This window comes from Callorhinus ursinus, unplaced genomic scaffold, assembly GCF_003265705.2.
Source record: "Callorhinus ursinus isolate GAN/ISIS: 27379988/994484 unplaced genomic scaffold, GSC_fseal_2.0 scaffold8, whole genome shotgun sequence".
Lineage (NCBI taxonomy): Eukaryota > Metazoa > Chordata > Mammalia > Carnivora > Otariidae > Callorhinus > Callorhinus ursinus.
Window position 1 is genome coordinate 35,417,981 of NW_027397070.1, and position 27,771 is coordinate 35,445,751.

General features: G+C 36.1%; 1 protein-coding gene across 1 annotated transcript; it reads left to right on the forward strand.

Moving 5' to 3' along the window:
• The first annotated feature begins 311 nt into the window (after window positions 1-311).
• SNAPC1 (small nuclear RNA activating complex polypeptide 1) lies at window positions 312-27,771 on the forward strand. Its single transcript, XM_025869919.2, has 10 exons — window positions 312-511; window positions 3,110-3,269; window positions 3,424-3,564; window positions 4,126-4,230; window positions 8,656-8,814; window positions 10,559-10,627; window positions 11,331-11,393; window positions 14,411-14,561; window positions 23,152-23,250; window positions 26,507-27,771. Exons 1-10 carry the CDS (start codon window positions 384-386, stop codon window positions 26,566-26,568), a joined length of 1,137 nt encoding a protein of 378 aa, XP_025725704.1. The 5' UTR covers window positions 312-383; the 3' UTR covers window positions 26,569-27,771.

Below are 27,771 nucleotides of genomic sequence, written 5' to 3' on the forward strand. Positions count from 1 at the left end.
GTTCTTGCCTAGTCACACTAGGGTCACTTTAAAGTAAAGTGATAGTAAGGATAAAGCCAATTAACACAAACTAGCCTAATGCAGACCTAAAATCCTTCTTGGGCTCACAGGACACTTGAGATATAAACCTCTTCAATGAAATGTAAAGGACTGACCTTAGCTCCCTGCTAAGGAGAGCTGAGCAGGTAAAAACGACAGGCACCCCCGCATGCGCAGTAAGAAAACCTCGGCTCGCGCGAGGCCGGCTGGAGGCGGAGCTAACTGGGCCGGATAGTACGTCACGGAGCGGAAGTGCGTCGCGTGTAGGGGGCGGAAGGTTGGGCCCCGGTTTCCCCGGCGACAAGGGCGGGCTCGTTGGCGCGTTTTGTGTGGGCTTCGCAGGTATGGGGACTCCTCCAGGCTTGCAGACTGACTGCGAGGCGCTGCTCAGCCGCTTCCAGGAGACGGATAGTGTGCGTTTCGAGGATTTTACGGAACTCTGGAGGAGTATGAAGTTCGGGACCATCTTCTGGTGGGTGTTTCTACTCCGCTGCCCGCCCCTCTCCCTGGCCGGGGGAGGCATCGCCGCCCCTGGGAAAGGCTTAGAAAGGCGGCAGTCTCAGAATGCTGCCCTCAGCTCTCCTGGGCCTTCTTCCTGGGCACTTTCATTGGTTTCGGCTGCATCCTTTTGCGGCGTCCCCAGGCGAATGTTATTTCTGCCTGGCTGTCCTTCTAAACCCTCCTCTCCCACCTCCTCTGCCTCACTCTGCGCATCTCCCATCATTTGCCTTCCTCCGTGCTTTATCCTCCATGTTTAAAAACAAAACAAACACCTAAGCAAGGACAAACCCCTGCACGACCGAATTCATTTTTCATACAACAACCAAAGTTGTCTTTCAGAAGTGCAGATTTGAGCCTGTCACTCCCCTGCTTACCACTCCAGTGGTTTCCACTGCCCTTGGGATAAAGCTCAAATTCCCTAATATGCCAGGCAAGACGCTCTCTGACCGGCCTCAGCCCATCTCAAGAGCTTTATCTGCCATTCCATCCTCCATGCACTCAATTGCTCCATTCTGCCTATGGCCCTCTTCAGGCGTTTCCAAAGCCTGGAGCTTTCTTCCCCCAGCTCTTTCTGCTAGGCCACCTTTTTCTTCACTCAGTTTTAATCTCAGATGACAGTTCTTTAGGAAAACCTTCCTTTCCCCTCCTAGAGTTAAGTAAGGCGTTCATACTCTGTTTTTCCGAGAGCACTCTGCTTATTTTATCTATGGACTTCCTACCACAGGTTATTGTAAAGTATAGTAGTTAAGAGCAGATTACTGAGTCCCACTGCCTGATTTTGAATCAGAGACCACAGAGTAACTTAACTTTGGGGAACTCACTTGCCTGAGCGTCCATATCTGTAGAATGGAGACGGCGATAATACATCATATTGTAGGTCTGAGGGTTAAATGAGCTAATAGATGTTAAGTGCACTCTAAGTACTCCGTAAGTATTCATCACTATTATTATTGCTTTAAAATTTTCCCTCCACTCCATAGAGCTCTGAGGACGGTGACTGTATGAATTTGGTATCCATTAGCATAACATATATAATATTGCAAAAGCTAAATAATTGGCTGAATGAGTTCTTGTGATTAAAACTCTATGTTTTCCTGAAGAAAAAATAAAAGTTCTCTTTTTTGTCTTAATATAATAATTACTTATGTAGTTTGTACATTGCATGGTTGGAGGATAGAGAGCTATTTGTTGTACAGTTAATGAAAAGAAAGGAACTAGTTCTTTTTAAAGACTTTATTTATTAGAGAGAGCACGAGGGGAGGGGGAGAATCAGGCTCCCCTTGGGGCTCTATCCCAGGATCCCAGAATCATGATCTGAGCCGAAGGCAGACACTTAACCCACTGAGCCACCCAGGCACCCTGGAAAGGAACTAATTTTTTTTTTTTTAAGATTTTATTTATTTGACAGAGAGAGCACAAGCAGGAGTGTGGCAGAGAGAGGGAGAAGCAGGCTCCCCCGCAGAGCAGGGAGCCCGATGTGGAGCTCGATCCCAAGACCCTGGGATCATGACCTGAGCCAAAGGCAGTAGCTTAACCAGCTGAGCCACCCAGGTGCCCCAGGAACTAATTTTTTAATGGCTATTAAATATGATGTGATTATAGCTTAATGTATTTAATCCATAGAACAACTCTGAAAAGCAGGTATATAATTATCCTTGTTTTATAGAAGGGGAAATTGAGGCTTAAGGAGGTTAAGTAATCTTCATGATCACACAGCTAGTAGGTGGTAGAGCAGATATTGAAACCTATATGTCTGCCTGTATCCAAAACCCATGGTCTTTCAGTGCATTTCCCCTGAAAAGTCGCAGTTAAGGAAAATTTTGCTGGGGTTACTTCAATATTTAGCTAATGAGCAAAAACTAAAATGAGGAAAAAAGTAGGGACTACTTGAGTAGTGATGTTATTTCTTTAGAAATTGCTTTGGTTGCTAATACCACAGTAGGTATTTTGCATTCTTTTAGTATATTTATTATTTGAAGAGCCCAGGCTTTGGGAGTATAGGGTGATCTGCTTTTCTACTCTGCTCCTTCTTTACTTTGGTGAGCTTTACCCTGCAGAATTGGGAGGAGGGCAAAGGTTAGGTTGTATTGTGGTTCTCTAACTTTTTCATCTAGGTGTCTCAAAGACAAATGAGGTGTAGGGTGAATCCCTGAGAGTATTGGGGAAAATCTCCATTATATATTAAAATGCATGTAATTTTTAAATTTTATTCTGTAATATAACCATGATTATTTTAATATGTTAATTGTTTAAATTATTTTAATTTGTTAATATGTTAATATGTTAAATGTTTAAAATTCTTACCCGGGAATAATTTGTAACCCCTTCCTTTTTGCTCCTCAATTCAGCAAGTAAAGTTGATGCTTTACAAAGAGTATTATGTTTACCTAGTGTATGTCTATGCCTCAGGGTGAGAAGCACAGCAGAAAATTAGGTCATGCTTGATCATGAAAGGATCAGATGTGGAATGCCCGTTGAGTTTCTAGCAGCTTCTAGGATATACCTCTTCTAATTTTTGTTCATTACTTATTTACTTAGAGTCATAATATATTTTCTCTTTGTTTTCTAGTGGTAGAATGAGAAATTTAGAAAAGAACATGTTTACAAAAGAAGCACTGACTTTGGCTTGGCAATATTTTTTACCTCCATACACCTTCCAGATCAGAGTTGGTGCTTTGTATCTGCTGTATGGATTATATAACACCCAACTGTGTCAGCCAAAACAAAAGGTAATACTTGTTTTCCCTCAGCAAAATAGGAAATAGGTACAATATTTTTACAACCAACTGATTTTAAGAGGAATGCCAGTGTTTCACAATTAGAATACATTTGTGAAAAAAGATTTACCTTTAGTAATATTTTTTTTATTCTTCTTGTTTGTAGATTAGAGTTGCCCTGAAGGATTGGGATGAAGTTTTAAAATTTCAGCAAGATTTGATAAATGCGCAACATTTTGATGCAGCATATATTTTTAGGAAGCTACGACTAGACAAAGCATTTCACTTTACAGCAATGCCCAAATTGGTATGTTGTCTAAAATAGATCATTTTTCAAAATGAGAATTTATGCTTCATTGTTTATAAAGTATCTCAGTCTCCATATGTAATTTCTAATACTTATAGAAAGGTTTCTTAAAATAGGAGAAAATGCTTTCTGATTACTTTTTTTTTTTTGCAAACAAAAATTTAGTCTCTGCTTTTAAATGTAGTGTGTTTCTAAATGCTGTCTATTAAATTGTTAGAAGAGGAAATTAGATTTGGCATCTGCCATTTGCTTATTTCTTTATTCATACATCAGGTTACTGAAAGAGGACCAAGGAATTTTAATGTCAGTTGGTGAAAAGTTGAAACTTCCACTAATAAAATATATTTCTTCAGTCTTAATGACAATTGAGACACTAGAAAGAGCATTAAGTCCTGATTCTGGTTCTGACATCAGCTGGCAAACCATGTAACTTGTCTGAATATCATCTGAATTTATAAGCATGTGGCTTGTCATCTTAAAAGTTATTATAAAAGTCTAATAGTCTTTGGAAAATGGATTATCTAAAAAATAATCTCTTAAAAGACATTCATTATCATATAGCTATCATATAGGATGAAGAAGAAAATTCAACGAGCTGAAGTTACAGAAGAATTTAAGGACCCAAATGATCGTGTAATGAAACTTATCACTTCTGATGTATTAGAGGTAAATTTGTTTTTTATGCCCTTGAAATAAAAAAAAATTGTTTTATTGTTAACTATATATTGAAGTTATACCTTCATCTGTGGGATACTGAAATTTTTCTAACGATTTTAACCTACCATAGAATGCTTATTGTTCCTCCAAAGTATCAGAAATAATACATCCTAAATATATGAAAATTTATGGAATAAATCTTGAAACTCAAGCAAAAAGATGTAGAAGACTGTACTTGGACTCAGGATATTTAGATTCAAATACTGAAACCATCATTTGTATTTGACTTTAGATAGGTCGTAAAACAAGAATTTAAAGTGACTTATTTTTTAATATTATGTATTCATTTCCTAAGTTCCTTTTTACAATGTTTATTTAAAACCCATTGAAAACAGTGAGGCAATTGTGATAAAACAAAAATTTGAAATCAAGAATTATGGATAAGAGCAGCTTTACCTGCTAATGTATTTTGGTATTTTATTTCAGTTGTTCAGTATTGAGAAAAAAAAAATCTTCCTTCACATGGATCAGTAGTGAGACTCAATAGAATTTTACATGCATGGAAAAGCACTGCCCCGAGGTTAAAACAAAACCCATTACAGGACTGACTACAGCCTTGTAATCTACAATATATTCACATTTCAAAAGAATGGGTATATCTAAACCTAAAGAGAGAAAGAGTTCTCATGAGCGAGTGAGTCTAACCAGGTAGCAGCCTTGGTCAGGTTTTTTAATTTGTTTGAGCCTTAGTTTCCCCCTCTTTAATATTAGGATTACCATCCTTATTTCATCCAGTTGTGAGAATTGAAAATGATTTATCTCTGAATAATGCTGAGGATGGCCTGTGGCATGTAGTAGGCTCTTGATAAATGTTACTTCTTTTTTTTTTCTTCAACTCTATTCAGTCTTTTCCTATATCAGGAGTGAAAGAGGGATCAGATCTTTGATATGCTCAAATGTTTCTCTTTGTTTTAGATGCCATCATATTCTAATAGCTTCAGCCTATCAGATTTCATCTATTAGGTTTGTAATTAAGGTAGCACATTGATTTTTTTTTTAAAGATTTATTTATTTGAGAGAAAGAGAGAAAGAGTGTGTGTACAAGAGCTGGGGGAGGAGCTGAGGGAGAGAGAATCTCAAGCAGACTCTCCACTGAATGTGGAGCAGGTTGTGGGGCTCATTCTCAGGACGCATGAGATCATGACCTGAGCTGATATCAGGAATCAGACGCTTAATCAACTGAGCCACCCAGGCAGCCTAGCAAATTGATTTTTGAAAGTACTCTGGGTGTGCTCTGTAAAGTAACTATTTTTAGGCAAGAATTGTTAATTTAGGATCCATGGATGGCCTTCAGATGGTCCATGTGTCCTTTTCTCCCTATGTTTTATGATAAGCTGTCATACGTATGGATGCTTGGTTGAGGTACTATAACTACCTTCACATTCTCAAAGGTGTTCATGCTCCACCCCGCACCCCCCCCACCAAAAGATAAGTATTACTGCCTTAGAAGGAAGCTATTTACTAAATGTCTAAAGACATAGTATAGTGTAGGAGCTAAACAAGATGTTTTGTATAGATTATTTTATTCCTCATAATATTCCTGCCAAATAGGTGTTTTAAACAATTTTTAATTATTTGTTAAACTTCAAGTTTATATTTAGGCTTAGGGTAAGGAGTGAGTTAGGAGAGGTTATATGGAAGAAGGAGGTGCAGGGTTCCTGCTGTAGAGGAGGTAGGCAGTCTGTGATTGAAACCCACTGGAGAGATTACCTTGAGCAGGAGAAGGCATAATTCTTCCTTTAAAACTTGGAGAAAGGAGGTGAAAATGGATTCATATGATTTATTGTGAAGAAGAAAAGTAGAAGGCAAACAGACCTGATAGTCTAACTTTTAAGAGAGGGCATTGGGGGTTCAAGGAATTGAGAATAGAGAAAGTTTGGAATAGGCATGGTGAAGAACAAAAGGTTTGGGGATACCAGAAAGGATTTGCCAGGAAGTACTGAGGTTAAATCATAAAGAGGCAGAGGGTGTTTTAGAACAGCAAGACATTTCATTGTTCTTATCCGTATTCTTCTAATGAAAAAGATGATTTGAATCCAATTGGTTATAATTTTTGGTTGTGGACTAACGTGGTAGAATGTTAATTTTTTTTCAACATACCTTCTTAAACATGCTTTTTGATTTTAAGTTCTTTTACTCTACGAATTAAAGGTTCTGAAGGTGTTGAATTAAAGGTTCCTCTTAAAAAAGAAAAATTGTATATGTCAGTAGACAGGTATGGAAGATTTTAGAGAACAGAGCTGGGGTGATGTACAAAGGCATGTCCTTTTAGGGTGATTGGGGAGGAGGGTCAGAAGGGCCAAGCTACGGAATGCCTATTCCTAGAAGCTCCTGTATGAAGTCACCCTGACTAGGGTCTTTGGCTTGCCTCAGATCTTCTTTGAGAGCCTTATCCCTTAATACCTCAGTTGACTCTATCCTGTCTTAGTGTAGTCTTTGATCCATTCTCACTGATAATCCTTACATTCAATACTTGCTTACTTTCCTTCTGCCCAGATGCTATTAAGTCTGCCTGTCAGCACCTGAATTTTTGTCATCATTTTGCCACTCATTAGTTCTAGCTTTGTGGTTAAGGAAGCATAATAAAATGAAAAGAATAGGACCAGAACTTCTGATTTCTGTAGAATCACTATATTGTACAACTGAAACTAATATAACTTTGTATGTTAACTATAACTGAATTAAAAAAAAAAGTATATGGAGAAAAAGAAACTTTTGATTTTTAATTTTAACTCTGCTACTTAAATATGACCCTGAGCCAGTCATTTCATTTCTGAGTCTTTATTTCTACAGTTATAATAATGGCTATGAACTGTTGAGTTTTCAACATATGCCGGGAACTATGTTAGACGTTTTATGTTGTTATCTCACTAATAATCTTAGTAACCCTTTAAAGGAGGTGGTATTTTCCTAATTTTAAAAATAAGGAGGGGCTCCTCGGTGGCTCAGTCAGTTAAGCGTCTGCCTTCGGCTCAGGTCATGAGGGATCGAGCCCCACATCAGCGGGGAGCCTGCTTCTCCCTCCTCCCCTGCTCGTGCACTCTGTCTCTCTCTCTCTCTCGCTATCTCTCTCTCAAATAAATAAATAAAACTTTAAAAAAAACCAAGGAGACTGAGGTTCGGAGAAGTTAAGTAATTTCCATAAAGTACAGTACAGTAAGGTGCGGACTGGATTTGAATGTCCGAGCCTATAAGGCTTTAAAGTCCATGTACTTTCTTTTATTTCATAATCCTTTACCTTTGTATAGTGCTTTACATTTTATAGAACACTCCCATTTGCATAAGCACACTTAATAAATACTTTTATACTGGGTTAGATGACATCACTTAATTTTGTACAAATGTGGAATATGATTCCCATATTGAGGGATTTGCTCAAAGTCAATCTAGCAAATGACAGAACGCAGGCTCAAAATCAGGTCCAGCTAGTGGTCTTTCCCCTGTATTGTATTGCATGTAGTAAAATATAGGAGTACAGTACACTGTAAGCTTTAAAAAAGTTAGGGGCTCCCTATGGCTGGACACTGTTCTCCTTTGAAGATCCTGCATATGTGAGCACTCACCATTACCCAGCAGTTTCTCATTGCTTTAACAGTTATCTGTCACTTCCATCAAAACCTACTGGAAATGAATGGATAAGCCTAACTTGAGGATGACTCAGATGTTGCAGAGGTCATCTATGATGGAAGTGTCAGTAGTTCTTTGCTGGTCTTTGAGCTAAGTCTCAATACCAGTTTTATCTGAATTCTGAAGTCTGCCTATAACGTGTTATCTTTCTCCTTACCCCATAGACCTGCCCATTTCGCTGGAGGTTCTGGGGAATGAACGTCTAAGTAATAAATGATTCCTCAAGTGTTGTTATAAGTTGCCTTCTATTTCTTTTAATCCTGGATCTTACTAGTGAAAAAATGATGAAGCTTACAGGCACATGGGCTGTGAGATTTGTGAAAGTCAGCACATCTCTGTGGAGGATTGGATGAGAGTTGTTACATAGGAATTTATGGCTGAACATAAAGAATTATGTAAATATCTTTGAAACGATAATACAAAATTTTAAAAAATGTGATCTTAGTTATCATTAGTGATATTTAATGGTATACTACAAATAATTTTTGTTATGTCCTGTCTTTTCCCTGCATCTCTCCATACAGTGTATATTAATGTTTGTTGAGTTAAATTCAGTGAACCATTATCTCTGGAAAGCAGCCTCTTCATTAATAAAGTTGTACTATTTTCGTTGCATGACTGTATTATTTTCAGTATATTGTAGCATATTATTCCTTATCAACTTAGTCATTTTATCTTGTGTTGGTTTTGCCTTTAAGTTTCTCCTCAAAAATTTTAGAAATAAAAGACTCATCTTTTCACTTTTAGGAAATGCTGAATGTTCATGATCATTATCAGAACATGAAACATATAATTTCAGGCGATAAATCCAATCCAGACAAAGCCCTCAGCTTGATAAAGGATGATTTTTTTGACAATATTAAGAACATAGTTTTGGAGCATCAGCAGTGGCACAAAGACAGAAAGGTATGTGACTGCTTGTTTGATACCTCCCCACTGTATTTGCATTATACACTAATGGCTTGACATGGGTGATAAAATTGAGAGGCAGCTTAGTTGAGTGGCTATATTCTTCTGGAGTTAAGATTTCGAGGGCTTTATTTTTCTAGCTCTGGCTTTGCCAGTTATCAGCTATGTGGTATTATTTAACCTTACAGATTTTGTTACGTAATTGTATAATTAAACAGTTATTAATAACAATTCTATAACGTGTTAAATAATATACATTATATATAATATCAGTATAACTGTAGAGGAATAAGTAATCTTGATATACCACAGATTTATTATCTTTATAATTTAGCATTTTCCAGAGGTTGCACACTGGCAGTCTTTGGGTCAAATCCTACAGACAGGTGTGGTTTGTTTGACACGGTGTTGATCCTAACGTTGTTTTAAAAAGTTGAATTAGTCACTAGAATTTAAATTTTTGTGACTTCACTTAAAATTCCAGACATCCAACTTCTCTTAAAAGTCAGTGGTTTGGGGGCACCTGGGGTGACTCGGTTAAACATCCAACTCTTGATTTTGGCTCAGGTCATGATCTCAGGGTTGTGAGATCGAGCCCCTGTGTTGGGCTCCGGAATCAGCATGGAGTCTGCTTGAGATTCCCTTTGCCCCTCCTCCCATGCCCACTAAATAAATAGCTAAAATAAATAAGTAAATCTAAAAAAAAATTTTTTTTAAGTCAGTGGTTTGGTAACACTGGTTCCATCTTTCTGCATCACAGCAGACTACTAGGCCTGAATTGTGGCTTCTTCCATTGTGATAGGGCATGCTCTCCCTGCCTTGGTTAATCCATTTACAAACTCATCAACACAAATCTTCAATTTAGTTTTCTGATCCAAATACTGATGCTAGCTAGAGCTCCTCATTTTTCACAGTAACCTTTTCACCTAGAGAAACTTTTTTACTCTGGAAACCTCGTGGCCAGCCTTGCTAAATTTAACTTTGAAACCACTACTCCGTCTTATTTTAGTAAATCGTTTTGGGAAAAAATAAAAGTAAAACATAAGCAATTTCTGATGATTTACTATGTATCTGATAATAGTATTTTCACAAATGCTACATAGGTATTATTATTTTATATATTGTCTTTTAGAAAGATTGGCTGCCAGTTTTTGGTTTTCATTGTATAAAGGGAGCTGGTTCAAAAAAAAAAGGGGAGCTGGCTCAAAACTTAAATTTTAGAAAAGATAAAGTGATGGGATGACAGTCTTAGAAAGGAGGAAACAATTTGCTTCTACCCACATTTATTTTAATGAGAGACAGTACATTTTAGACTGTTTGAATACTTTGTTACAAATGAGTTACACAAATGACCTAGGCAATTCATGTAAAAATCTATTAGGTACTCTCTTATAGTATCCTTTTTTTTGTAGTACTGTCTTTTAATAAACTCTAATTAGCATTACTAAGACTTCTGAAAACCTGAAGGAAAGGAGAATAAACCAGTTTTCTTACTGCTATATGAAGTGTATGTTTTCCTTCATTAGTTAGGAGGATTTAGGCATTTCATTGATAAATTTTACAACTATTCTGAAACCTAACCTTGATCTTAATGTCAGGTGGTGAACCATGCTGTAATAATGTGAAATGATCTTTTAGTTTTGTAGTAATTAAATGTTTCTCATTGCTCTGAAATGATTTGCAGTTGATTTTTAGTTAATATGAATTATAAATGTGTATATATAACTTTTTTTTCTTTCAGAATCCGCCCTTAAAATCAAACGTTAAAGATGGAGAAGAAAAGAGAGAAGGAAATTCACAAGAATCAGAGGTCAGAAAAATTCACTATATGATTGTTCACAGGGCAATAGTTTAGTTAGCTTCTTTTCATTTGATACGTGGCTGTGATTCTGTATACAAGTATCATGACCCTTGGTCAGTATTATCATAGTTATCTCAGACAATTTTGAAACATCAGTTCTCTGAAGCCTTAGTCTGTTCTTTACTGGAAACGCTATGAAAGACGCTTCAAGTGTAGATTGGGAGTGACGATGGTAAGTGTTTCTTCAGGGAAAGGGGAGGATAATGGTGGAGGGTGTTCTTCGTCCTTACATAGACAGTAGGGTTTTTATAGTATATCTTTTCTTAACTTCTTGTCTGACTTTAAACCAGTGTGGAGCTCTAGCTACTATTTACTGCTTCCTGCCTCCGGAGTTTTCATCCATCTTAGTGGATGAGACAAAGAGCCATCTTTGGGCATAGGCAGATGAGGGAGTAATGGCCTGATCACTAAGTCTTTCATTCATATTATCCTCCCTAAATCCTGAATAATAACAATCAGTAGCCATAAGGATGGTATTGTGGACCTGCTATGAGAATGTAGTGTGTGTTTATATGTCTTTGGTCAATGTGTGTCCAATAAATGACCCTACCTTCCGTCTCACATCTTATTTCTGATAACAAATACTTGGGAATCCATAATTTCTTTTAATGTTTATGTTTCTTTTTCCCATTCCTGTTTATTTTTTATCCAGAGATGTGAAAGGGCAGAATCTTTAGCGAGAATAAAATCAAAGGCCTTTTCAGTTGTTGTTCAGGTAAGTTATTTCTTTAGTAAGGTAATTGACTTGATGGTTTTTTAACAGTATTATTATTTTTCATCAAAGTAATACATGTACATAGTTTAAAAAGTTTAATAATACTTTTGAGCTTATATAACCCAGCAGTCTCCTGGTTACCACTTCCACGCCTACATTCCTAATCCATCTTCAGGTTTTTCTCTTTCAGTTATCTCTTCTGGTGTTTACCTGGAATTTTGATGCCTTTGTTTTTTATTGTCTTCCAGCTTTTAGTATTCCTGATCATGGAAGGTTTTAGGATTTTCTCTCTATCCCTTGAGTTTTGAAATTTCATGATAATTTAAGTTGGTGTGGATCTTTTTTCCATCATTGTCCTTGGCTGTCATGACAGGCATCCTTTTGATCTGTTTTCAGTTCTGAGTTTTTTATATTGTTTCTTTGATAGTATTTGCTGCATTTTTGCTCCTTCTCTTGAATTTTTATTTTATTTTTCTTTTCTGTTTTCAATCTGTATTTTCAGGGAGATTGCTTAAACTTTGTCTTGTGAACCATTATATTAAATTTTTTATTTTTGCTGACTTTCTTTTTTATTGCTAAGGTCTTTTTTTTTTTCCTTCTCTGAATCTTTTCTTTAAAAAAATGTATTTTTTTTTCTGATGCAATATCTTTATCTTTTATGTCCTTGAGGATGTTAATTACAGTGTTTTGAAGTTTATGCCTTTTCCCCTAGAGTTCCTCGTTTTGTTTATTTTGATCTGTTTCATTTTGGTGGCTTTTTTCAAGTGTTTAAAGAGCCTCAGATCTTATTTAAGAGTGGTCATGTGAAGATATGACTTGTTACCCTCGGTATTTCTTTTTGTTGGATCGCATCATTTTTACCAGAGAGCAGTCTTCCGTTCCCTTGTCTGGGGGAAAGAAGGGTAAATAAGCCCAACCACCAATGTTTTGGGAGCCTACAGAGAGAATCAGTCATGAGGCTTACCATTCTTTATGCAGGTTTCACATACTTTCCCTATTTTCAGCAAGAGGCTTTGTCCTCTTCCTCAGCTATACCATTCCTCAGGCCTACAACATCTCTGGTTTAGCAACTCTCCAGAGAGCAAGCCTCCTGTTTTCTATAGGAGGTCAGTTGTGTAGTTTTGAGGTTGGGAAATGGGACACTATTGCTTTTGTAGATTTTCAGCATATCTACCATTTTTTTAAAACTTTTTTTTACTTTTTTTAAAGATTTTATTTATTTATTTGACAGAGAGAGACACAGCGAGAGAGGGAACACAAGCAGGGGGAGTGTGAGAAGGAGAAGCAGGCTTCCCGCTGAGCAGGGAGCCCGAGGTGGGGCTCAGTCCCAGTACCCTGGGATCATGACCTGAGCTGAAGGCAGACGCCTAACGACTGAGCCACCCAGGCGCCCCTCTACCATTTTTTTAGACAAATTTCTGATGATTCTAATTCCTGATCCACTTGGATCAGCTTGCTTTATAGTAACTTTCTCAATACAGGCAATTAGATTTCAGATTTCTTCATCCTATTGTCAGCTATCACTCACTGTTCCTACTACTAAATTTTTTTTAGCAGCTGCGTTGTTTTCTGTTATCTCTGTTTTGTGAGTTTATTCAGAAATTTTCTTACTGTTATTTTAGTGGGATTTCAGGAGAGAGAACTGATAAATTTATGTGCTTAAGCCCATATTTCTTCCTCGATTGTTTTCATGAGCCTAGGGGTGTGTTTCTTTCTTTCTTTCTTCCTTTTTTTAATATTTATTTATTTGACAGAGAGAGATACAGCGAGAGGGGGAACACAAGCAGGGGGAGTGGGAGAGGAAGAAGCAGGCTTCCTGCTGAGCAGGGAACCTGATATGGGGCTCGATCCCAGGACCCTGGGATCATGACCTGAGCCCAAGGCAGACGCTTAACGATTGAGCCTCCCAGGCACCCCTAGGAGTGTCTTTATTCTGTGGGAAATTACTATCATTTTCTAGCTGTAGAAATGAAAAGGAATAAATAAAAAATTAAAAGTAATTCTAGATAGTTAAGTGTTACATATTTGTTACCCCAGAGTAAATTGAGTACAAAATACTGTTGAATTAAAGCACGAAGGACAATAAGTTAATTAATCCAAATTGCTTTAAACCAGAACTGTTCCACATTATATAGTGCTAACTGATGTTTAATGTGTATCTTAAAAGATTATGAGAATTAAATTGTAATTCCCATAAAGTGTTGCAAGAGTGCGTCATAACATAGCTGCAGGTTTTTTCTTTATTGAGGTACAATTAACATTTAATGCATGGTAATTTTTTTTAATAATTGTTAATACCTGGATCTGAAAACTCCTGTAAGGACTCTGCTTAAGCAAGGAAATTCATTGACTGATAATAACGAAAATGTCCTTGCACTGTCCCTCCGTTTCTCACCTTTTGTGTTGCTTTCACTGTCTTCAAGTGTTGTTCCTGACAGCCAGCTTTGCGTGTTCCCAGCCTTAAGTTCAGTGGAAATGGAGAATTTTCCTTCCTAATAGTTACACGGAATTCTAAAATTGATCTGTGATAGAGATCACATGCCCACCCATGAACAAATCAGTGGCCGTGGTGATGTGAACCTTTTGACTAGGTCAGTGGCACATACCTGGAACCAGGCATCAATTGGTTCCACTCAAAAGACATGGTGGTAACTAGGGAACATAATTGTTCTTAGAAGAAAGGGAGAATAGGTTAGTAGACAGTAAAAGACAGTACTCATCCTTTACACCTGTTTCCCAGCCATGCAACAACAACTACATTTTAACCCAACAATTAATATTTTTTACCCAATTTGAGTAGATGGTGATGACAGTTGCAGGGGGCCTATCCTGTTGTAAAGATAAATATATATATATATATATGCATGCAACAAGTATTAAGCAAGCCAGTATAATGGTAAAGTACTTTATGACTTTTATTTTTCCTCATCTTTGTGTATTTTGTCTTTTCCTAAATTGTCTATCAGTTGGATTCATTTTGTGATTCATTGTGGTTAATTGCATTTCTAACTCTCAAGGCATCCAAGTCAAGAAGGCATCGTCAAGTCAAACTTGACTCTTCTGACTCTGATTCTGCATCTGGTCAAGGACAAATCAAAGCAACTAGGAAAAAAAGAAACAAAGAAACATTGAAATCAGCAGGAAGGAAGATGTCTTCCAGAAATAGAGGTAACTTTTTAAAGTCTTTTTGAGACTCAACAAGGGATAATGGATCTTGTTTACAACCTCCCCACCCACCTTTTATTAAAAGGGATTAGATACTTGTTTGAGAACTTTGTGAGAGAGATTTAATATAAAAAATTAATTATCTTAAATTCTTAGAGTCTTACTGCTTAAAGGGATCCTAGGAGTTATCAAATTTATTATTTCATAGATGATGAAATTTAGGTCCATATAGATTAAATAACTTGTCCAAAAGTGAAATAGCTGTTTATAGAATCAGTCTAGAATTATTCAGAGCATACTTAATAAGTACTTTTTGTGTGTGAATTAAACTTATGTGTAGAATTAGGTGAGTAATACATTCTATAAACTATATTTCCCTTTAGCTGCATTAATTAAGATGTACCTTTTCTTTTAAATTAGTATGTCTATAAAAACCTTGGAATTTGATTCTTAAAGAAATGACTATATATTTTAATAGTTTAACTTTTAAAAAATTACACGAGTAATATATATTCACCATACATAAAGTTGGAATCTCATTAGCAGGCTCAGAAGAAAAAAAAAGGCATTAGAAACATTAGTAAATATTCAATGCCTAGTATAAAACACACTCCCAGCTACTAGTGCAATATATAAAGATATGTTATGGCCTTTTATTTATTTATTTAATTTTATTTTTTTAAAGATTTTATTTATTCATTTGACAGAGAGACACAGCAAGAGAGGGAACACAAGCAGGGGGAGGGGGAGAGGGAGAAGCAGGCTTCCTGTGGAGCAGGGAGCCCGATGCGGGTCTCGATCCCAGGACCCTGGGATCATGACCCGAGCTGAAGGCAGACGCTTAACTGAGGCGCCCCTGTTATGGCCTTTTAACATAAATGTTTCCCTTCCTATATTGAGGCAGTAGAAGGAGAATTGAAGTTAATTACCTTTAACATAGTCCAGATATGATTAAGTTTGGTAACAGTTGCTTGAAGTATACTGAAAATTCAGAGGAGGAGAGACCACATTTGTTAAGGATAATTAGGAAATACTTCAAAAGCAGAATTTCTTAGGTCTTTTTACAAGGCTGCAGATATGGGGAAGAAACCTGTTAGACCAATCTCACTTACAAGTATTACTGAAAAAAAATCCCGTTACATGTATTGAAAGAATCCCAGCTATAAAACAACTTGACTGAGTGCATTTTGTTCCAGAATGTAGGGATGGTGCAATTAGGAATCTATCAGTATAATTTGCCATACAAATAGGTTAAAGGAGAAAATGTGAATTCAGTTTAACAGTAACCCAAGAAGACTGATAAGATCTAGCATCCATTCTTGGTTAAAAAAGGAATCCTCTAGATTAGGGGGTCAGCAAACCTGTTGTTAAGAGCCAGAGGGTATATATTTTAGGCTTCTTAGGCCGTAAGATTTCTGTCACAGCTACTCAGCTCTGTCATTGTAAGGCAAAAGTAACCACAGACAATACATAAACAAAGGAATATGTTCCAGTAAAATTGTATTTACAAAAACAGGTGATAGACCAGATTTAGCCTGGGTCCATAGTTTGTCAGCCTCTGCTCCAGATAAAAATAGTTGGTGATACTTTAACGCAAGAAAAGTATGTATGTGAATGTGTGTTATTTGACAAAAGGCCACCTCTTGTTTGTTGATAATACATAGAAGTATCACAATTGTATTACTATTGCCTGTCAATGTAATTAGGCAGGAGAGTGAAGTAAGACATGATTTCAGAAAAATTATAAAATTACCGTGATTTACAAATGACTGATTTTACACGTAAAAATATCTTAAAGAAAATTCACTGGAAAAAACATAGGAACACAAAATTTAGTAAGGTAAGGGATACCACTATACACCTTACAGAAATTAAGAGGATAATAGGGAAAAATTATGAATACTTTTATGCCAATAAGTTAGTTAAGTTAGATAAAATGGGTATATTTTTTAAAAGACACACATTTCCAAAACCAACAAGAAGAAATAGAGAATTTGAGTAGTTCTACATTTACTAAAAAAGTTAAATTCCCAGATGACTTTGCCGGAAATTCTAGGAAACATTTAAGGAAGGAATACTATGCTGTTCTTTCAAAAGACACAAGAAGGAACACTTCCCAGCTTACTGACAATTTAAGAAAAGACAAAGACTGATATCCCTCATGAACATAAATGTAAAAACTTTTACAAAATATTAGCAAATTGAATCCAACAGTATATTAAAAGGACAATATAGTAGGACAAACTTGGGTTTATCCCAGGAATATAAGGCTGGTTTATTTAGGAAATAAACCAGCATAATTTACCATATTAGCAGAATAAAGGAGAAGGACTATATAATCATCTCAGTATATGTAGACAAAATATTTGACAAAATCCAGCATCTATTCATGATAAAATCTCTGAGAAAATTAGGATTAGAAAGGAACTTCCTCAGCCTGACAAAGGACTTCTTTGAAAAACTACAGCCAGCATCATACTTAATGGTGAAACCATACTTTCCCTCTAAAATTGGGAACAAGGCAGGATGACTGTTCATTGCTTCTCTTATACATCATACTGGAGGCCCTAGCCAGTGAAGTAAGGCAAGAAAAGGAAATAATAGACATTTAGATTAGAAAGGAAGAAATAATACTGTGTCTGTTTGCAAATGAAATTATGTTTTACACAGAAACTGTCTCAAAAATTCTACACAATAGTTACCAGAACTAATAAGTGAGTTTGATGAGGTCACAAGGTACAGGGTTAGTATTTCTGTATACTAACAATGGAATAATTAGTGATTGAAAAAAATGTTAAAGGATAATAACACAAAAACCACAAAATAGTTTGGTATATAGGTAACAATGTATGTGCAGGATCTGTATGCTGAAAACTGCAAAACAATGAATCAAAGAAGATTTAAGTAAATGGAGAGATAATATGGGCTTCATGGATTATCAAACTCAACACCCAGAGAACAAATAATCCAATCAAGAAATGGGCAGAAGACATGAACAGACATCTTTCCAAAGTAGACCTCCATATGGCCAACAGACACATGAAAAAGTGCTCAACGCTGCTCGGCATCAGGGAAATCCAAATCAAAACCTCAGTGAGATACCACCTCACACCAGTCAGAATGGCTAAAATTAACAAGTCAGGAAAGAACACATGTTGGCGGGGACGTTGAGAAAGGGGAACCCTCCTACACTGTTGGTGGGAATGCAAGCTGGTGCAGCCACTCTGGAAAACAGTATGGAGGTTCCTCAAAAGGTTGAAAATAGAGCTACCCTATGACCCAGCAATTGCACTACTGGGTATTTACCCCAAAGATACAAATGTAGTGATCCGAAGGAGTACGTGCACCCCGATGTTTATAGCAGCAATGTCCACAATAGCCAAACTATGGAAAAAGCCAAGATGTCCATCGACAGATGAATGGATAAAGAAGATGTGGTATATATATATATACAATGGAATATCATGCAGCCATCAAAAGGAATGAATTCTTGCCATTTGCAACAATGTGGATGGAACTGGAGGGTATTATGCTGAGCGAAATAAGTCAGAGAAAGACATGTATCATATGATCGCACTGATATGAGGAATTCTTAATCTCAGTGGTGGGGGATGGGAGGGACGGGGTGGCTGGGTGATAGACATTGGCGAGGGTATTGTGCTATGGTGAGCGCTGTGAATTGTGTAAGACTGTTGAATCACAGACCTGTACCTCTGAAACAAATAATACATTATATGTTAAAAAAACGAAGATAGTAGGAAGGGAAAAATGAAGGGGGCGAAATCGGAGGGGGAGACGAACCATGAGAGACTATGGACTCTGAGAAACAACCTGAGGGTTCTAGAGGGGAGGGTGGTGGGGGAATGGGTTAGCCTGGTGATGGGTATTAAGGAGGGCACGTACTGAAGGAGCACTGGGTGTTATAAGCAAACAATGAATCATGGAACACTACATCAAAAACTAATGATGTAATGTATGGTGATTAACATAACATAATAAGATAAAAAAGTAAAAAAAAAAAGACCAATCAGTACAGTTAAGTCACCTATTGTTCTGAGATTAAATGTAATCCCAAGAAGAAATCCCAACAGTTATATAAATAAACAAGCTGATTCTTTTTTTTTTTAAGATTTTATTTATTTGACAGCGACACAGCAGAGGGAGTGGGGGAGAGAGAAGTAGGCTCCTTTCTGAGTAGGGAGCCCAATGTGGGGCTCGATCCCAGGATAACAAGCTGATTCTTAAGTGTATATGGAAATGGAAAGAAACTAGAGTAGCCAAAACAGTTTTGAGAAATAACTATAAAGCTTCAGAAATCAAGACAGTGTGCTATCTGCAAAAAGGTAGACACACAAGCCAATGGAAAAGAATAGGGAATCTAGAAATAGATTTGTACTTATATGGTCAGTTTTATTTTTGACAAAGGTGCAAAGGCAATTCAGTGGAAAAAGATAGTCTTCAGTAAATGGCGCTGATACAATCTTATATCCATATGCAAAAAACAGATCCTCGACTTAGACCTCTTATCATATACAGAAATTAACTTAAAATGAATCGATTACAGACCTGAATATAAAAACTAAAATCATAAAACTTAAAAATGAAAACATAAAAAATGTCTTGGATTGGGCAAAGATTTTTTTATATATGACATAAAAAATATAAGCCATAAAAGAAAAAAATTGATAAATTGGACTTGCCTCAAATTAAAATTCTTTGGAAGACACTTTTAAGAAAATGAAAAGACAGGCCACAGAGTGGGAGAAAATATTTGCAAAATACAACCCTGATAGAGGTCTTGTATCCAAATATATAAAGAACTGTCAACACTTAGTAATAACCCAATTAAAAAATGGGCAAAAGATTTGAACAGATACTTCAAAAAGAATATGTGCATGGCAAATGAACATCTTGAAAGATGTCTGACATCTGTAGTTATTAGGAAATGCAAATTCAAAGCACCGTGGCATTCTGTTACTCCCTGTCGCAATGACTACAAAAACCAAGAAACAGAACAAGAAAATAGGCAATAACGAAAGCTGAATAGGACACAGAACAGCTGAACCTTCATACATTGCTGGTGGGACTCCAGAATGGTATAGTCACTTCGGAAAACTGTTTGGCAGTTTCTAATAAAGCTAAACACACACTTAACTTATGACCCAGCAGTCCTACTCTTTGGTATTTACCCAAAAGAAATGAAAACTTATATATTCACACAAAAAGTTGTATGCAAAAGTTTATAGTGGTTCTGTACATAATTGTGAAAAATGATAGCCAGCCTAAATATCTTCACCTGGTCCTTGGGTAAACAAACCATGGAATAAGTGTGCAGTGGGATACTACTCAAGAATAAAGCAGCTGCTGATACATGTAGTAGCGTGGGTGACTCATGTGCCTTGTGCCAAATAAGAGAAAGAAGACAGACACAAAAGGCGTAAGGACAATGTGGAAGAGGCAAAATTTATAGGGGCAGAAAACATCCTAGGTGGCTAGGTACTGAGGGTGGGGGGCGGTGTTGACTGCAGAAGGGCAGGGAAATTCCTGATATGATGGAATTGTTTCGTATTTGGTTGCAGTGGTAACTGCACAACTGCATTTGTCCAAACTCCTAAATCTGTACATTGAAAATCCTGGTGACTTTTATTATGTATAAATCAATAACCCAAACAAACCCAAACCAGAAGACATGAGGAAAAGACTGATTAGTTTGATTATGTTTAAAAATTAACTTCTGCAGGATTGTTTTTTCTAAGGTATCAAAGATAACTTGGGTTTTGAAAGCTGCACAAGCAGTTTTTATTAGTAATCAACCTTCATACAAGTGCATAGAGGTCAGCTGGCCAAGTGGCTTTCTTAAACAGTTTTTTGTTTTGTTTTGTTTTTATGTGGCCTGAGGAACAAAGGAGGAGCAAGTGCAAAATTAGGAAAGAACTTAAATGAAAGTTTCTTTTTATCTTAAATATTTGGCAGGTGTAATTTACAAAATATCACTTCCTTCACTAACTATATTTTATTACTTAATGTAGTTACCTAAAACATTTTCATAAAACTCTGAGATTAACTTTTAAGAACTCGTTCTTTCTCACATCCAAGATTTGTCAGTTTTTATGTCTTATTTTTTTTAAAGTTTTTCTGTTACATTTATTGTGGTAGGTGTCTTTCGGTTCTCATTGTGGCTTATAGCATTTTTTTTTCCCTTTTGCTGCTGTTTAATTGTAATGGTTTCAGAAACTGGTTGGCCGTTCACTTCAGTTTTATGTAAAATAAATGTAATCAGGTTCTGGATAAAGGTCTGCGGAACATACTGGTGACTAAAGTTCACGAGCTTTATTTAATATGTGGATTTTGAGTTAAACATCTGAAGTTTTGTATGTTTACTTCTTGGTTCCTGGCTGCATGTTAGGTGGGTGAAGCACTGTATTTTTTTTTAAGAGCTTTTAGAGAACATTGCTTTTTATTTTTTAAACATACTTAATGTAGAGATCCATCTCTAAAACACAATCATCATGCGACTAGATGAAGACTTGTTTCTTAACTGTCTTTTTTTTTTTTTAAGATTTTATTTATTTATTTATTTGAGGGAGAGAGAGCATGAGTGGGGTGCAGGGAGAGGGAGAAGCAGACTCCACGCTGAGCAAGGAGCCCGACGTGGGGTTTAATCCCAGGCTCCTCGGATCATGACCTTTGCTGAAGGCAGAAGGCAGATGCTTAACTGACTGAGCCACTAAGGTGCCCCTCAACTATCAGTTTTTAACTCAGAAATCCTTACCTTGACGTTGGATAGACTCTTTCAAGTTGTAAATGTGGATTTAGGGAAAAGTCATTAATAATGGATATGGATGGACATGCTAAAAGATTGTGAAGAACAGTATCAGTAACTTTGGGTAGATTGTACTGATTGCAATTTTGTGAACTGGAAAATTTTGTAGGTTCAAGTTTTAAAAAACATGATTAGATGTAAAAAGAGATTTCCTAAAACATTATCTACCATCTTAAAAATCATGTAATAAATTACTGTAATTAATATTTATGATTTGCAAGTAAAGGCAGAATTCTGCTTTAATGACTTAATAGGAAACTGGTATTTTTTTATTATCAAGTTTAAATTGTATTTAAATGGAAGCTTATGGCTGCAGTTTACTCAACTCCACCTTAGAGCAGTCTATTCCATATACTCTATACCCCATTAAGATCTCAGCATATATGTGTTCAGAGCAGAAACTTTAAGCTTATTTTCATTTTAATTTCTTGCCTTCTGAGAAGTGCTGATAGGTATGTATTAACATATGTACTAAATGAAATACTGTGGTATAAAATCATTGAACCCATATTTAATCATTTAATAAATATTTATTGAGGCTTTACTGCATGCCAGGCACTTTTCTAAGTGCTGGGGATACATTGACTTAAGCCAAAGTCTGTCCTTGTGAAACTCACATTCTAGTGGGAGGAGGCAGACCATAGAGAAAAAAATTAACATGTAATAATAGATCAATTGGTGAAAGTATTGTAGAGAAGAATAAAGGCAGCATAAGGAGTGAGAATGTATGTGGGCATTACTGTTGGGACCTGAAAGTTAAGTGCTAAGTGAGACCTGATAAGACAATGGTATTTGATAAATTTGATTAGGATATTTCTTTAGGCACCAGAAGGTTGATGTAGAAAAATGTTTTGGAAAATGGTAAGTCAATGGCAAATTATGATTAGAGAAATCTGTTTTGTAGAGCAGATGTAGTGAGAAGAGAAAGTATACATTTGAAAAACAAGGCTGTTACCTTTAGAATTACATTTGTCATTAGTTACTAAAGTTGAAGTAAGGCACACAATTATTCCCTGATATCTGCAGATATAACCCATAATGTGTGTGATAAAGCTTGAGTAGTGTTTATTAAAAACAGTTTAAGGGGCGCCTGGGTGGCTCAGTTGCTTAAGCTACTGCCTTCGGCTCAGGTCATGATCCTGGAGTCCTGGGATCAAGTCCCATGTCGGGCTCCCCGCTCTGCGGGGAGTCTGCTTCTCCCTCTGACCCTCTTCCCTCTCGTGCTGTCTATCTCTCATTCTCTCTCTCTCAAATAAATAAATAAAAATCTTTAAAAAAAAAAAAAACAGTTTAAGGGGCGCCTGGGTGGCTCAGTCGTTAAGCGTCTGCCTTTGGCTCAGGTCATGATCCCAGGGTCCTGGGATCGAGCCCCGCATCGGGCTCCCTGCTCGGCGGGAAGCCTGCTTCTCCCTCTCCCACTCCCCCTGCTTGTGTTCCCTCTCTCGCTGTGTCTCTCTCTGTCAAAATAAATAAATAAAATCTTAAAAAAATAAAAAATAACGGTTTAAATAATATTGTCATTTTTTCCCTTTTCTTCCTTTCCTTCATTTAATGATAAGAATTAGATTATTTTCAAAGCAGAGATACAAATATAATAATACTTAAAATAGATATGTATTTTAAAATGCATATTTCTCTTTACCATTCCAATTTTCGCATTTAAATACCTAATTTTTATGTTGTAGTAATGACATTATTTTGTGTAAGAATTTTTCTCAAAGATTAACATTCTTTGTTTTTGTATGAAATTATTTTCCCAACTATTTCCAGATAACATGCAGAATGTACATAAAGAAGATAAATCGTTAAGGCTGAGTATGCCTGTAATTACAGAAGAAGAAGAGGACAATGAAAGTGTTAGTGAAACAGGTACAGATGAAATTTTGTCAAATACTGATGAAAAGTTATGCTTGGAGAGCATTAAGATTTAGAACCCTTGAGGAGCATGGTGGTTAGCTCTGTGTTCTTGTGATGCTTTTTTCTTTGACACATTAGAGAATTTTAGTATTAATCATGACACTTAAAAGTAAATGTTAATAAATAAGTGGAAAGGAGAGGTAGTGGTCAGTTGGGGCGAGAAGTGAAGGATAGGTAAAATACCATTAGTATGTGAATATACCTCATCATGAGGATGTCTGGTTCACAAAATACAAATTTCTGAATATAACTTTAAAGAGATTTTATTGTTAAAAAATAGTTATTTCAAATTTGAATGTAAAATTTTCACCTATGGAATGATGATTGTAACTAAATAGTTGTAAATTGCATGACATAAAATGGCTATACCTTTAGTGTTGTAGTTTTCATAATTTGTAGTGTTTATTAAACAAGTTTATTTATTTATTTTTTTTTAAGATTTTATTTATTTATTTGACAGAAAGAGACACAGCCAGAGAGGGAACACAAGCAGGGGGAGTGGGAGAGGGAGAAGCAGGCTTCCCGCTGAGCAGGGGCCCGATGTGGGGCTCGATCCCAGGACCCTGGGATCATGACCTGAGCTGAAGGCAAACGCTTAACGACTGAGCCACCCAGGCGCCCCTAAACAACAGTTTAAATAATACTGTCTCTAGTAATAATTATAGTATTAAGAGAATAAGTTATATTTAGCAGGCTAGGCTTGATAATTGGTAATCCATCAATGATAATGAATATAATGTGTGTTAATAATGCCTAATGACTTTTTTTTTCATTTGGTTTTATATTCATTCAGCAAGCATATGTGGAGTGCCTGTCATGTTTCAAACACTTAACTATGTACAGGGTATAAAGATATGTACTACTGGAATTTAAAAACCATTTTATTTTGATCACAGTTATTATAGATCTGAGCACAGTGACTGGCCCATAGTGGACTTAAGTAAATATTTGTTGAATGAATCAGATCAGTCTGTGCCTTCAAGGACCTTAGAATTTAGTTAGGGAGAAAAACAGGCCAGTTCATTATGGTAGATAGAAACGGTGTTACAGAAGTATATAGAAGACGAAGAATAGACATTTTACAAGGAATGTTCTTTCAGAAATGTGCTTCTGTGATTTGCTGATGTCAGCATAAAATAGTCAGAATAGTCCTTTACAATCTTGTGATGAGTTTCAGACTGTAGTTTCTTTCCAGTCTTGATTGGTAACTTTTTTTGTGAGTAAACAGTTAAACAAAACAAACACACCTTTATGAATCTTTGGCAAGTCCCATTTTAAAATCTGTTAGTTTGTGGGGCGCCTGGGTGGCTCAGCGTCTGCCTTCAACTCAGGTCACGATCCCAGGGTCCTGGAATCGAGCCCTGCATCAGGCTCCCTGCTCAGCAGGAGGCCTGCTTCTCCCTCTCCCACTCCCCCTGCTTGTGTTCCCCCTCTCATTGTGTCTTTCTCTGTCAAATAAATAAATAAAATCTTTAAAAAGAATAAATAAATAAAATCTGTGATTTTTAAAAATTTGGTTAAATTATAATGACATATACATGACTTAATTCAGATAATTTTATATTCATTATAAGAAACCACAGTCTTCTGACTTTGACTCCCATTTCTTTCTTTTTTAATTTTTATTTATTTTTTATTAATATGTTCAGTTAGCCAACATATAGTACATCATTAGTTTTTGATGTAGTGTTCAACAGTTCATCACTTTTGACTATTGTTTTGGTATTTACCTCTTATGTCTTTAAAAAATTTGTATTCTATCACTTCTTTATGTTTTAGTTCTGTGGATTATATCTTAACTTTCCACCAAGGAAGGCAAGGGTATAGTTTTCTTTAATATATTCTTCACCTCCCACTTCAAACACATGTATGCTTCCCAGGCCCCAGCCTTCCAATATAATTACTTCAGCTTTGTAGGTATTCTGCATTTGTAGAACGTCATTGACCACAGAGCCATATAATGTACTATGACTCTTACTCTGTACATTTATTGTTTTCCCTAGAGAGTGATAACTTTTTGTCTTACTAATTTATTTTTTCTATAGACTTAACACGAATTTATCTTCAAACTCTTCCTCAGTGTGTAAATCTCCTCTTGGGATATTCAAACACATTAGGGATTTTGTCATTTTCATATTTTTAAAGAACTTTTTTGCTGACCTCTGACCTGCTTTACTGGACAGTTTGCTCTCTTGGCCTACTGCACTCCATCCTGGCCGCTGCTGTCTTCTAGGAACCTAGAAGATTCCTGGAATCTCTTTTTCTTCATACTTTCTCCTTTGTCTTTTCTCGTTCCTTTTCCTATCACTCTTCTTTTGTTTTTCATTAGTGGGGAATATTTTGTTTCTTTACATCTTTCATAATTTTCATGTTTTTGTATTTTCTGTTTTCTTTGTTTTTAATGATTTGTAATTTTTAGGTTCACAGCTGTTTCTAGATAAACACTTATTTGAGTGTTGGTTGTGGCATCTGCTGTCATAGCCAAAAAGATGTACAGGATGGGATTATGCTAAGTGAAGTAAGTCAAGCAGAGAAAGACAATTATCATATGATTTCACTCATATGTGGAACATAAGCAATAGCACGGAGGACCACAGGGGAAGGGAGGGAAAACTGGGAAGAAATCAGAGAAGAAGACAAACCATGAGAGACTCTGGACTCTGGGAACCAAACTAAGAGTTACAGAAGGGAGGGGGGTGGGGTAATTGGGTGATGGGTATTAAGGAGGGCACATGTGGTGATGAGCACAGGGTGTTATACGCAACTAAGGAATCGTTGAACAGTACATCAAAAACTAATGTTGTGTTTTACTGTATGCTGGCTAATTGAACATAATAATAAAAATAAAAAAAGATATATGGTACTAGTGATTTGGGTTTCATTTTCAGGTTTAATTGAAGTGAAATTCAAATCTTAATCACTCTGTCTCATTGCACCGGCCTGTAGTTTAGGGAGAGCATACCCATATGAAACCACTTCATAGTAGCTTATTATTAAATAGGATTTAGGAAGACTAGAATCTACTTTAGCAAGTTTTCAACTGCAGTATCATTTTGAAGGAAAGAATCATGTATATGTTAGGTTTAGGATTTCTTGTTGGAGCTTTGTTGTGAGGGCATTCCAGTTAAACAGCTGTATCGTTTAAATGTATTATTATCAGTTAAAGTATTATTTTGTAGACCTGACAGACTTAATTTTATGTCTTTAGAGTTCACTGTGCCCAAGAGGAAAAGAAAATACAGAACAAAGAACCCGGTGAAGAATTCTTAATTTTGACATCTCTGACAGAAGAAAAGATTTATATTTTGTATATTGAATAGGAAGACTGCCGGTATTAAAAATAATTCTTCTGGGAAACTATAGGTTATTTCTCTGAAATGGCAATATCTTAACATTGCTCTAGATTTATAAAGGAACAAAAAATTAGAAATAAGAATTTACTTCAAGATTTAATTTTAACATTTCCTTTTATGAAATCTGCATAAATGGAAATAAAATTTGGATTTAGAATGTAATAGAAATAATCCTGTTATTTGCAGGTTATTGTTTCCTATAACTTTTTCTGATGTTATACTTCTTACAGTTCTGATATTAGCAATTTAAAATACTTGTTCTTGAGGTAATGTTTATTACATGCAAGTGGCTAATTACATTTATAGTATGGTAATGGATTTATGATTTGTATTAACTGTTTTATATATTGTATGGTTAAGTGCAATACAGTTTTTGCCTTATTTGCTTTATTTTTGAACATATGAAACTTCAGTGGTCAGTACTTACATGATTGATATTTAGGAAGCCCAGTTTCTACTTCTGCAATCAATTAAATAGTCTTTGGTGCTTGTTTTAAAGCTCCCTTTGGCCTAACATGTATATATATGTGTATGTTTGTGTATGTATAGATATATGTATGCATGTGTCCATATGTATACATGTATGATTAGTTCAGTACGTTATTTAAATACATTTAAATACTAAATATTTTTTAATTTTTTTAAAGATTTATTTTTAGAGTGCACATGTGCACGTGTGCAGCTGGTGGGGCAGCGGGAGAGGGTGGGGGAATCCTCAAAAGTTGGCCACTTAACTGACTGAATACTAAATACTGATTATTTCTAACAAAACCTTTAAGAGTGGCAATGTAAATTCCAGAATGTGTCTATGGTACAGAATAGATGATACAGAAAAAGATTTCTAAGCTTTGTGGATGTGCCTCTGTTAATTCTCACTTATTTAAATGGAGATCACTTAAGCCATGTTTGAATTGCTGTCACTAGCCGACTATCTCCACATCATGTGGTTGGCTCAGGCTGTCTTACAGTTGATTATACTCCATGTTGTTTCCCAGCATTGTATATTCAGGAATTTTGCAAATGTCCTGTAAGTAAAAATGTGTGAAATCTGTAATCTTTTAAAATAAAAATACTAATGCTAGCCCAAGTAAACTTTTGTTTATTAGAATGCATGCTATCA

What these genes read in the sequence shown, in the direction of transcription:
- SNAPC1 (XM_025869919.2), top strand. Translation starts at nt 384, where the DNA reads ATGGGGACTCCTCCAGGCTTGCAGACTGACTGCGAGGCGCTGCTCAGC. An exon ending in TCACTTCTGATGTATTAGAG is followed by an intron (nt 4,231 to 8,655) that starts GTAAATTTGTTT and finishes TTTCACTTTTAG; the next exon opens with GAAATGCTGAATGTTCATGA. An exon ending in GAAATTCACAAGAATCAGAG is followed by an intron (nt 10,628 to 11,330) that starts GTCAGAAAAATT and finishes TTTTTTATCCAG; the next exon opens with AGATGTGAAAGGGCAGAATC.